We start from the raw sequence: 13,752 nt of genomic DNA on the forward strand, positions 1-13,752 counted from the left end.
GTGGTTGTAGATGTGGTGGTGGTGGCGGGGGGCGACGCTGTCAAAGCACATGACAAAGCGGCGACCCTGTCTTGTGACAGTGATGCTTAATAAACAACACCTGCCACAGTAAGGTTAGGTACAGTAAGGTTCACTTGGACGAGCATGATAATGACATTTCGAGCGTAATTTCCCCTGCAGGTTTCGAAACGTCTGTGAGGCACTGTAAACAAGTCGACGTGGATAACATTTACTATCGTTACAGCGCGTACTGCCTATATAGTAACGTGTGAACTGTCTTTACACTGGCTTTTCTCGCCTTGTATTTGTTGTTGTGTATTGACAGCTGGACCGTGCACATACCCTTCTCCGGTTTGTCTGTGCCAAATGCATCCACAGCTGAGCCTTGTACTGGATGTGACCGACTGTCAAGTCTTCTTTCAGCGGTGGTCGTCGACAACATCAACAATAACGCCTATTTCCCCTTTATGGTTCGCCGTTGCCGTAATCACGAAGTGTCTCCGTAAAAAAAAAAAATTAAAAAACAACTGAAAAGAAAAGGGAAAAAAAACGTGTCTCGGTGCTTCCTGATTTAGGTACAGTGGTGATGGTGTTGTTTGTAAGGGGTGGGGCGGAATGCAGCTTTTTAGTCCGCCAAGAAAATGTGGGGTAAAAAGCACGTTGGCGCACGTCTGTGCATGATTAGTAGCTCGCGGCTCGCTGCAGGGAGGCGCGCGAAGCAGACGCGTGATTTTGAAATAAGATCTCATGCACACAGAAAATGAGTCAAGCACCTCCAGGATGCGCAATCTGCTGCTTTACGTTGATTATGAGTGTCAGTGCCTTGCTCAAGGGTATGGCTGAGGGAGAGCTGGGTGGCATTAACTGCAAACTGTAGTATAATATAGCCTATGCTGATACTCAGTCAGGGTTTAGGCTCAAATCGTTAGGTTGAATGTCTTTTGGCTCCAAACTGGAGAATATTTGATTGGATGTACATTTTACACTGCTTTACAGGCATGCTGCGTCAACATACATATTCTATGAGAAGCCACATAGGCCAAAATGCAACACCACTGTCCATACTGAAGCCTATATCCACCCTATAGAATATTCATAGTGTAATATACTGCACTGCACATGTCTGATCAACTGTATTCATACCCAGCTGTTTATTTTGTAATTAATGTCTAGCATTACGGAAGCGTATTGCATTCACTTGAGTAATTTATTTTTTGGTCTGTTTTTCTGAGTAATTTTTTTTTTTTTTGGTCTGTTTTTCTGAGTAATTTTTTTTTGGTCTGTTTTTCTGAGTAATTTTTTTTTGGTTTGTTTCTTTTTTCTGTTTTTCTGACTAATTATTTTTCAGAGTAATTTATTTTCTGTTTTTCGTGGTAATTTTTTTCTGTTTTTTGTGGTAATTTTTTTCTGTTTTTCGGAGTAATTTTTTTTCCCTGAATTATCGCGATACTTCGAACTCCCGCGAGAACCTCCAAACTGCCATATCTGTCCAACTGATCTGGAGTAATGTACTATGTACATTACTATGTACTATGTATATGTCTATACATTTCTAGCAGATCTGAATGGGCTTTCCTTCTGAACAACCGCAAAAGTCCTCATTCAGGGGGGGCGACCCCAATTCCGACGGACCGCCATTCCGACCAGGTTATGGTTAAGGTTAGGGTTTCAGGTTCGGAATGGCGATCTTTTTTCAAAAAAGGGCCGGCATTCTGAAACATGAAAGTGAACGTTCGGAATGGCGACTTGTCACCATCCTCAGGTGCCTGTATAAAGTTGACAAACTAATGGTAATACCATCTATATGACTTAAAGACAGGACTATCTCCCAGTGTCTAAAACCCAGACCAAAGTAAAACTTGATTCAATTAAACAAGTCGGTCATGTTTGACTCCATTATCGAGCTTTCAATAAAGGAATGAATGCGTCTATTGTTTCAAATGCTCTCTAAACTCAGAAAAAAATTACTCTGAAAAACAGAAAAAAAATTACTCCGAAAAACAGACCAAAAAAAAAATTACTCTGAAAAACAGACCAAAAAAAAATTACTCAGAAAAACAGAAATAATTACTCCGAAAAACAAACCAAAAAAAAAAATTACTCAAGTGAATGCAATACGCTTCCGTATAGCATAACTCATACGTACACTATATATTCACATATAAGGCAACCTACAGTTGCCTACTCTAACTGCTGCACATGCTGTTCATGTATCTTAGCATATTCATAGCCTATGAATCCTAAACTCTTATTAATAGACTACAGCTCTACATATGTACATTACTCTGCACTTTGCTGCTTTTCGCATTTTTGGTTAAATGCTAAACTGCATTTAATCTTCTCAGTACTTGTACTATATGTGCAATGACAATTAAGGTGACGTTAAGGGTTGATAAAGTTAACTTAAGTGTGTGTACAAGTATTGGGGAGTACTACTGCATGTGGAAAAGTAAGTATATAGTGCTGCAGGGATGAGTAAGTTAGCATTTTTGAACTTCCAGTTCATTTGTCTCAAAGTCAGTGGGTTTTCATCTTTACGTCTCATATAAGGTCTGTGGTTAACACAAGCTTAAGAGAATTTCACGTTCTGTTCTCTGACTTAAAATATGTCAATTAATACCCCACATTTCAATTGTAAAGCATTTACAGTACTTGTCTCAAAAAAGGTTGGTTGGTTGCGAACAAGTGGCTAAATAGGACTAATGAATTTGTTGGGGACATAAACCTCTTAATGCCAAAAATGCAGACTCATCTACTCACTAGTCTTTTACAACTCATGGATTGATCAATTTATGGTAAAGTGTGTAGTATAGCTACTGTAGTAAGATCCTCAGTGGTGGTGACATTGAAGCCAAGCAACTGCAGTGTAGTTTGTTTATAGCCTACAGCAACACTTTTTATTTGTGGCAACTTCATTTATGCTTCAAAAGTGCTGTTTATCTGTGAAGATTATCTTGCTGAACAAAATGTGCAAGTATCATAAACTTGTGTTTGCTACGAAGCTTATTTCTGGCAATAATCCAAAATCTAATTAAAAAATCTATAGACTTTTTGCTGAGGGAACCAGGCCCATGCTAGTTTTTAGGTTTGCCTAGAAAAGTACGTCTTCCCTACAGCACTCTTTGAAGCCTTTTGTGGCAACAGAGGAGGCATTGTCGGTAATAGGCGCCAGGTTTTTAAAAGGGAAGAAGAATGCATGGTATAAAAAAGGTGATATCTCTGATTTTAAGCTGTCCAACAGTGTTATAGAAGTGTAATGCTAGACCAGTGGACTGTTTTTTTAAGACCTAGTGCCTATGTTAGCCACAATGCAACTAGCCACTGAGTAACATCACTGGAAGCAATTTATTAGATAACATGCTGCATCCTCTGGAGCCAGAAAAGGCTTCATACTATCCTGACCTGTGAACACACAAATGTGTAAAATTAGTGCAGTTACTCTTTAAAGTAAATCTAATTTCAGTGAGAAATCAGCAGTTTATTAGTCATTAAAATGATCTGCTTCTTAATGACCTAAAAAAATGAAAACACTGCTTAATGCATACATGGATAGTTTACTGAACATATGCCTGTTAGAATGATCATTACAACATAAAGAAATCTATACATATATATTAACTGTGCGTATACATGTATACTTTTGAGCAGTGTACTGAACTTTAACAGCACAATAAAAAAAAATCCATCCAAACCCAAGTGCTTTTTGAACACAATGTGTTCAAAGAAAAGGAATCACATAAGCAAATGATCAATTATTAATTGTTGTGCATATTTGTACATGTCTGTGCACAGTGGCTTATCATGTCATTATCCATTTATGAACGCATCAGTTGTAATAATACAACATTATAATAATATAAAGCTGACAACAGTATTCAACAATTCCGATTCACTTGTAATGGAGTAGTTTTATATCATAAAAGGATCTGAGTCCTTTTGTTGGCACTGCAACTAGTGCAGCTCACAGTTAAAATAAATATTCTGCTGCTGTCTTCATAATTACATCTACTGGAATCGATATTGTCTGCTCCGAAATATTCAACTAAAAAAGAAGAGATGAGATATTCCCCCCCCTACAATAAATTGTATCAGCCCTGGGAGAAAGAGGTAATATCCCAGGAATCAAATATAGATTTGTGATGATATCAGCAAATATTGCACAAAAGTGCTCTTAGTAGGAATGCACTTTGTACAATAAGAGGTATAACTTGGACAACAGAGATTCAAAGTCTAGAGGGGCTCTCTAAGGAAGAAATTGCTGCTTGTTATTGTTGTATTAGCTTGTGTACACTTCAAATAAATATCCCAAGGGGCTTCTAATGATTTGTTCATTTTTTTCTTTTCTTTATTTTAGCCCGAGAAAAAGAGTGATATTATCATAAATAATTTCCACACCCTTCTCCAGTACTGAATTGCATATGAAGCTATCTCGAAGTGTGTGTGAGCCAAGGAATCAAATTTACTGGAGCTGTTTGCTGATGAAAGAAAACTCAGTTGTATCAGAGCACCAAAGTTCTCACTTTAATCCTCGCAGAGTGCCAAAGGAAAAATACTAAATCTAACTAAGAGCAGACATCGGAGATTAAACTACAGGTGACCTGGATTCCCTTTTAAAATAAAATGGGTTTTTTTTTCAACATCATCTTAATGGAGATCTGTACGTACCAAAAATCAAATCCCTCAGGCCAACAATCTGCTAACATGACAGGATGTCATTCAGGAAGTTTTATCCATCTTGTTCGCCTTCGATCCATCTCCTTCTTCAACAAATATAGGTCAAGTGCGGCCATTAGACGAGCATTGTATTCAGTTTTTTTTGTCATATACAGGCGATGTCAACAACAGAACTTGTACAAATGAATGTAATCCATTACTAAAGCCCTACAACAAATACTGTCTGTGGAGAACTTATGTGAAAAGAGTTACTCGCTACTTATGCTGTATTCTTTGTATAGTTCATGGCTAATTTTAGCATTTTATATTGTTTTAACCAGGGCAATGCTAACTTCTGGGTTAGCCAACAATAATATGACATCCATGCAGCACTCAACAGTTTAAACCCTCTGTGTGGCTGCCGGAACAGCACTGCTTTGAGCAAAAAGGTTAACATCAGAATGCTTGACAATGCTTAGCAGATGTAATGTTTATCATGATCACCTTCTTAGTTTAATGTGTTAGCGTGCTAACATTCTGTTATTAGCACTCACCATAAAGTAGAGCTGGCTGATGGGAATGTCTTTCATTTTACAGATAATTTGTCATGAACCAAAGCATTAGACAAATTAAAGTTTTATATATGCTACTTTATATATGCTACATAACATGCCCTAAACATGTTTTCTTGGTGTCTTATAAGCCCATGCGGGCTGGGCATACAAGTATGCATGACACAATAATAAAAGTCATTCATTCATTCATTCATTCAAAACCTTCAGAGAAGTTGTGATATGGAAACACAGCTTCAGTGCAGTTTGATATCCATGAGGTAGAGTGCTGAATTTCACCAGTGAGATTTTTTGGAGTCATGGTCTGTCACATGGCAATTTATTGAGCCATAGCAATCCTGCTTAAAGATGATCAGATTTGATGCTGTAATACGATGATGCAGCGATGACCAGAGAGATCAAATCACCCCTGATAATGTATCCGGGAGGACCGGGTCCAATCCAATCTGACTTCTGATGGCTATTGTTACTGCAGGGTTGGACCGTAGGGGGTGAGGGGTAGTGGTGAGTGGTGGGGCCTGCTGGCACAATCAAGGGAGATCAGCCCAAGGCAGAGAAAATGACTCAACATCGTCAGTCATATAATAATAACCCATTAGTTTTGAACCTGGACCGATTTGGACAGAGATACAGTAACTCGTTGTCATGGAAATATCCAGGCCTCGGTTGAGGTAATGGGCCTAAAACAGCATGGATTATCCATCACAGTAACTCAGGGAAAGGGGGAGTTGTTTGTCGTCGATGTATCTGTGTTGAGGGAAACATGTTCTTATTGCTTGGCATGATATATGCGGTCACATTTCCTTCACACAAAGGGAGAATTCATACCCTCAGTTAGTGGAAACAAACAAAACAAATCTCCACAAGAATAACAGGGTGTTCTGTTTTCACCAGTTGCAGATGAGGACAGATGGTGCATTACAGGCCTGGAGGAGACACATTCTCATGATTTCATGTTTTTATGTATCCTTAGATGTTTTGCTTGATTGCTCGCTGGAAATATGTCCAGGTGTCTTGCTCTCATCTGTATTTGTCAGGAACGTAATTAGACTGATTGAAAGTACTCATGCATGCAGCAGCAAGATGGATTTCCTTTCATCCTTAACTAAAAGGCTCATTTAGATGTAGTTTAACGATCGTCCAGCTTTGTGTGTACAGCGTGCCTTCTCATGCTGTTCTCTGGTTTGTTAATATGAGCAGAACCGCAAATGGGCCTGTAGATGTCCGGAAGTAAAGGCCTTACCAGGTGATGATGATCAACATTCAGCAAATCCCACTTGCATTAGCTGTAATGAGAAAAGAAAGGCAATATACAAGGACCTGCAACTTAACTTTAGCAATTTATATATAATTAGCAGTAAATGGAGTAAACAAACTAACTTTTCATTTAGCAAATATTGCTTCAGATGTCTTGATTAACTAAAACTTCACCACCTTCATAAATACTTGAGTATTGTTAAGCAATTAGGCAGGTAATGATTTCTAAAACAAATAAGAGTTAAATGACTTTCATACAGAGGCCCTCAACACTTCCCTAATGACCACATTGTGTTCTGGCTTCTGCGATGAAAGTACCCAGAAAGGCTGTTTGTAATTGCATTGTTAACTGTATTGAATTAATGTGGTTTTGGATCTATACATAAGTTCCTCGCTAGGTCAGAATAACCTGGGTAATAAGGTTGTAAAATGAAAAAGGATCTTAGACAAGCAAGTATAAAGTGCTATGTAAGTTCTGAGTTAGTTTAAGGCTAATGATTTAGTTCGTTTCCATTCATCAACTCGACTCTTGCGATTGAGAGACAGGGACTATGGGACTACCGCCTGTTTGAGATACAAAGTGGTATTACAGGACAGGATGGGACAGGGCTAGCTGTTTATCATGCTAACTTCAGTATATACCTTTGCAGCAAAGGACATAGACATCTTTGATATAACGTCAAGACTGTTATTTCTTCAATTTCTGTTGGTAACGTTAGTTATTATTTCAATGTTTTAAACTAAAATTCTGGCCATATCTTACAAATCGCTCCCTTAATCGTGTTATATTGAATGTACTTATGTGGACTTGGCCCCCAAAAGCAAATACTACACATATCAAAGACACAGAATTGAATATGGTGTAAACTTGTCAACTACTCTTTCGGTTGCCAAGATACACCCATCTGCCAACGCCACAAGGAGGGGCACGTATGGCTTTTCTCAGCTCTCTCAAGTTTCTTGGCTATCTCATACTTAAATCCAGCCAAAAACAGTTTCCAACAACCATATTTCAACAAACTGAGACACCCCAAGGTCTCACCCCAAGGTCCTCTAATCTTTTCTACACTGTGGTCCTTTCCAGGATTTAACCGTGGTTCAGCAATTCTTATATCTACAAAGAAGAATTTTCTCCCCGACCATGTAAGCAGAGCAGCATTACAAGCTGTAACTCCAATCCTTAATAAATGTAAGCATGACAGTGTAATATTTTTGGAGAAATAGCTTTAAACATTGTCTGACTGTTATTGGTTGGGGAAGGCTATTCATACAGTTTTTAAAGGGGCTCTATTTAACAATTTGTAGCAATTTACATGTATCAAGCACTGCACTAAACTAATCCAAAATTATATGGTCATTCAGTCTCGTTATGCTAATGTTATTAGCATTCTGTAATTTGAGGTATGTTGCGTCAGCTCAGATGAGTCAACAATGCTCCATTACCTTTTCAACTCTTAGGTGTAAACGTGTCATCATGTACAAGCAAGCTAACAGCAGTTTGCAGTTCAGTTAGCTATGTACAGTTAGACCTTGCAGTTGCTGGGTGTTAATATTTTGTGTGAACTAATCTCTAAAGAGTTTGTGAGGAGCAGCCTCTTTTAATTAAGTGACAGGTTAATCTCCATTTACTAAATGTGCATAATTACTGAGCTAAGTTTGAAATTTATGAGCAGCTGGTGCAGCCATATGCTGCCGATATGTCTGTTTGCTACATTCGGCTCTAAGATTGTTGGCCTTTCTATACATTACGTATATGCCAGAGACTTCATCTTAATGGAGAAATAGATTGTAGTTTGCATTGGAAATGATTCAATGCAAAATAAGCTTGCAAAACCAAAAATATAGGCCTATAAGTGAGAAATTGCAATTGCTCAGAAAATTTTGTTCAAAGTACCCACAAGCACTGACCAAACGTGAAGCAGTGACAGGAAGCGTAAAATTGGAAAAGTAATTAAGGCAGCGACCTTCATCCACAAGATTTCATTAGACATCTCCCATTTTTCTTATGCTCATATAAATTTATTCTGAACGTTCAGGGTTCCTGAAAATGTCATTTAAACAAAGATTTCCTAATCAAAAGGGCATATCAGGGCAGTTATGAGTGGCTGCACTTTATCGCTAGACATTTGGCTAATGACCTCCAAGAAAGCTGATGGATATTCAACATCGCCTTGTTTCACCTTTTTAGGTTTAATCACGTAGAAGGGGGAAAAAGCCGAGATAACATCTCAGGCACAGAGCAAAGCCACAACCACTGCCAGGCATGGCAATAAATACAAATCATTCATAGAAAGACTCTCATTTTGCCCAGGGTTTGACTGATAAGGCTGACAGCCATGTTTATATGCTGCTGATATCCAGAAAATTCAGACATTCACCGCAAAATACAAAGATTTAGCTTTGAGAAAACTAAATCGCAAGGTTTAATTTCCTCTGAATGTGTTTCTCTACACGGTGGAAACCAATCTCACACTTTAATTCAAGGTTCGCCTGAAGTTATGGGGTGAACTCTGTCTCTGTTGTCTCTAACGATTATGCTGACATATGGAAGTAATTAAAAGACTTTATTGCTTTGAGTTTTCTAAGCTTGAACTCTCCCCAGCTTCAATAAATGATAACCTTTTCATTTTGGGACTTTGACTTACAAAGACCTGCTTTATCTTTGTGACTGAAAATGTGCAGTGCAGCATGCCTGATTCAATTAAGGGATACTCTGAAATACAGAAAGCATATCTAATTCCTAAAATAGCATCTTCTGTTGAAAGGAACCCTCACAAACTGCTGCATCAACACAAGCAGAAAAACTAAATTTACAGAACTGACTGTACGGGTATATTCTCAATGTGATTATGCATCCCCAAAAGTTGGAGCTGTATATGCAAATTAGGTTCGAAACTACAGACACTGACCTGTGTGATTTTGCTAAATTAAATTTGCTGGTATAGTGTTCCCATTATTTCCACTGATGACTACCTCACCGAACACAGACAGAGGGAATTAGGGCGAGAGACAGCAGCAGGAACAGTCACTGAGCAGGGCTGAAACACTCATACACATTAAGCTATATCAACAATTCCATCACAGCTGGATTTAAAGAGTCTTAAAATGCATCTCCGCAATACAAAATAGCCCCACCTAGTGGAAGATGTCTTTAAAAAATGTCAAAAAGAAAAAATAACAGCCTACTGTTAATGGTGCCACTGGATCTGCTGCATCTCCTTTTCTTACTCTTACTATTGGGACAAAGCTGTTGTCGCTATGATTTGGATATGTTAGAAAATATCACATTTGAGATTCAATACCATTTTAAAGGGATTTGTGAGGAGTCCTGCTCAGCCTGTGAAAACAGATTAATTATGTCTTCTGTGGCTCTGGAGGGAGCTTTTTCAAAAGAGAAGTTTGGGCTTGAAGAAGAGTTTGAAGGACAAAGGTAAAGCCAGGGAAGCAACCTTCAATTTATCCTCAGCACTCCACAGTAAAAAACAGGTGGAATTTCATGACTTATTCAACCTGGATAACCTTGCCATCTTCAGCTTCATGTTCAGCCTCTGAGAAGTAATATCAATGTTACTGAATCTAATCCAAATCCAATTTCCCAAAACGTTTAATTATTCCTTTAAAGTAAAAAATAGGTGAAATTGGTTTTCTGCCACCAAAAACACATCAAATAGAAAAAGGGAATTATTAATATAGAGGCAGAAGGTCAACAAATCCCATACACAGACCATCAGGAGAAATGTTTACATATGGAATATAGCAAAGACAGTCAATGTGTAGAGGATACTCTGTATGGGATGTACAAAATGCCAGTAGTACACACAAAATATTCTATTATATTACAGCAGAATAACCTTTTATCTATTTGTTTTGTATTGGTTGTTGTTGTGTCTGACCTTTGAATAACAATTATAGCGACCATTTAGAGGTTACATTCAATCTAATCATGACCAGATGGATGGATGGCTGTCGTGATGTGTGTGCCTGTTGTCTGGCATCGTGTCAGTACTGTTTCTGTTTGCTGGGTGGCACGGTGAGCAGGGAGCTGCACTCCTGAGCCCCTAAAGTCTGACAGCAGCAGAAACCTCTGAATTATTCCATCCCGACCACCTCATCCACGCTTTTCACCGACCGTTGCCATCGCTGCCGGCTGAGTTCGAAGAACCTGCACATGTTTCATTTCTCCTAACACAGCTGGGTCTAATGGGACACAAACCAATACAAAGGATGGCAGCAGAGGAGTAGGAAGGCAAACAATGGACGGCGAAAAAGAAGCGTGCCTTCTGACATTGGGGGCAATCACTGTTCACAAGGAAATGCAATACAACCAGCACCTCTCCCTGCAAAAGAAGAATCTGACGGTGCTGTGAACTATGTCATGGAAGTAAAGAAATGAAAAATTAATAAAGCGTGTCTGACATCAGGGATATAGTAGTGTGTTGTTAAGTTACACCTCAGTAAGCTACATTTGGTATATGAATGGAATCATTTGCAATACAAACACCTGCTTTTTAAACTGCTGCAGTTGATAGTATGAAAGTATATAAATATACTGTGACACTGAAAAAGAATCAATTTGAGGTTTTTTTAGATAACTAATTAAAGGTGCAATATGTAAAAAATTGATACTTAAAACAAATAGAGGGCAGCATATCAACAGAGTGACTGCTAACTGCCATTAGCAAGTTAGCTCAGTTAGCCATGCAGCTAGTGGTACAGAGTTCGGACCATGTGAGTATTGTTATTTATTGTTCCTTTGGACCTGTAGCTGGCTAGCATGCTAACTTCAGTATATATCTCTGTAATGAAACACATGGACACCATAACGTTAAAACTGTTATTTCTTCACATTATGTTGACGATTTCATGTTGATAATTCTTACATATTGCCCTTTTAATACAACACAATGACCATTTCACAAAAAGCCTTTGTGTTCTAAATCCTTTCTGTTTAATCAGACATTGAAAAGTAGGTTTTCACATAAGAGGATTTTGCCCTGGTATTTTGTAGCAAAACATCCACAATAAATATAGAAAAAATGTAGAAGTAGAAGTAGAAGTAAAAGTCAGGAGTAATAAATATAAAATATAAATGTCATGTTTATGATTGAGCGGTCACTCCTGAGAAAACCCTCTAGCATACAGGGACATCGTGTTTTACAATGAAGGATTATTCAGAAAAAGAAGAATTGAATCGACAAAGAAAATAAACAACCCCAACAGAAACACAACCTTCAAAACCTTATAAAAACAATAAAGGAGTCGCTTGCAGTGATGAACTTTACTGAGAATTATTACCTAATCCGCCACTAATCTCAGCTATATTGAGGTTTATAGTGAGTTCAGCTCTTTGTTTAGCTGACTGTCCCACAAAGTTACTGTTTGGTTGACTCTCACAGCTCTCAAAGCATCTTACCAAGTTGTACGAGGTAGCTCTAACACACTGTTAAGCACCAGCAGGTTATTAGCAACTAGCTGGTAAACATAGTGGAGCGTTTAGCAACTCCACTCCACTCATTAGTCGGTAGAGACCAAAAACAGAGCAAATAGAAAGTGACACCTGGAAAATTGGCCACAATATAAGACATATATTAGAATAAAGTATATATAAATATTTTGTTCACAACTTCACAACCAACAAGTTATTGCAGATAAGAATTAAAGTGTCACAATAACATACGCACTGTTTCATCATAGCCACAACAATAAGCCCCAAGGAGCCAAAATTTAACACATCTCAAATCTGATAGCGTGCTAATTCAATATAATGCAGGTGCCATGTGTCATATTGTGGCTGACAATTAAACATGCCCACATTATTAGGATTTAAGTGCACAGACTGTCTCTGATTCATTTCTACAAATGGAGGAGATTCAAGTGTTCTCTTTTGCTAGTAGACAGCAGAGTATGTCTTTATGTTGCCAAGTATTTTGATAATTGATTCATCATTAAAATGATTTCCTAGCAAAAATGCCAAACATGATCTGGTTCCAGCCTCTCAGCTGTGAGGATGTGCTGCTTTTCTTTGTTTCATGAGAAGTATATCTTTCGGCCTTGGACTGGTAGTGGGACCAAACAAGGTTTAATACAAGCTTTTAGACAACTTGAGCACTGATGAACTGTGATGCAGCCGTATGATCATTTTTCCCTGTTTTTGGACATTTTATAGACTAAATGATGAATCGATTCAGATAATAACTAGAGAACATCTTGCGCAGCAGCCATGACAACCAGTAGTGATCTCTAAATTACTACATCAGTACCTAGTACTCATGGGTAGGACCACACCCATCTTCAAACTTGGTCTTCATTTTTATCTCAACTACACCTGAAAGGTTTCATCACTGCACGATTGTGACGCTATCCCACTGACAACATTTGTCAGACACCATATAAACCTGCCAAGGTACTCACAAGGTGAGAAGAGTCCCAGCTTACATTGTCACGACTAGTAAAAAATATCATACACCAATCGACCACATCAGACAATTGCATATGGCCGGCTTGTCCGACTGATCAAATAAGCTCGGGCTACGACTTGAGGCAGAGACAGGTCATTGTGATCGGGGGGATATGATTGCTATAGTATTTCAATAACATGTTGTCAGTGAACTGGGGCACGATAAGCTCTACTCAGATGGTTTCACATCACAGTAGAAAATAAGCCAATATAGTTCACACATGAAAATGTCATCAGGAAGTCTTTAACTTGAACTGTGAAATGAGCCTTCAGTCTTCTACGACATCAGCTCATGTTGAAGGAACGCAGCGTGCCCTTTGGACAGAAACTGCTGAAGAAGTTTTGAAGTTTTGAATGTCAGGGTTCCAGAAGTCTGTCAGAAATACAGCTACACGGTTATTAAAGGTCTTTTGGAGTTTTTAGAGTTGGAGGTCATTTGAAGTTTCACCAATTTGTCAGAATCACCCAAGGTCCACACTTGGTGTCTGACATGACAATGTGGATCCTTATGGAACCATGTAGCAGTTTGGGGAAACACATCATAGTCCCTGTTCTTTGTAATACAACATTCAATCTGATCATAAAAAGCAGCACTTTCACTCCACAGTGTTTGTACACTGCAGCTCTCTGATAAGTCACCATACATCGTTGCTTTGTGTATATTTTCCATTCATTCTGTTGCTGAAATAACGTGGACAGGAAGCAAAAAGGGACAACACTGAACTTTTTGACATTTTTAGAAAGCTTATTTTTCTTGAATATCAAAAGAGAATGAAACTCAAATAAAGCAATCACTGCAGGACAGCTGAACCA

The 13,752-nt window shown here is 38.4% G+C and overlaps 1 protein-coding gene across 1 annotated transcript in view; it reads right to left on the minus strand.

Moving 5' to 3' along the window:
- Positions 1-610, minus strand: part of LOC311259475 (myelin basic protein-like) — a 51,938-nt gene extending 51,328 nt beyond the window's left edge. The window contains exon 1 of the mRNA XM_084356658.1: positions 343-610. Within this exon, the coding sequence (XP_084212784.1) occupies positions 343-442 (100 nt within the window). The 5' untranslated portion in view covers positions 443-610. The remainder of the gene's footprint in view (positions 1-342) is intronic.
- Positions 611-13,752: the final 13,142 nt, after the last annotated feature.

This window comes from Pagrus pagrus (assembly GCF_965226575.1).
Source record: "Pagrus pagrus genome assembly, chromosome: 7".
Lineage (NCBI taxonomy): Eukaryota > Metazoa > Chordata > Actinopteri > Spariformes > Sparidae > Pagrus > Pagrus pagrus.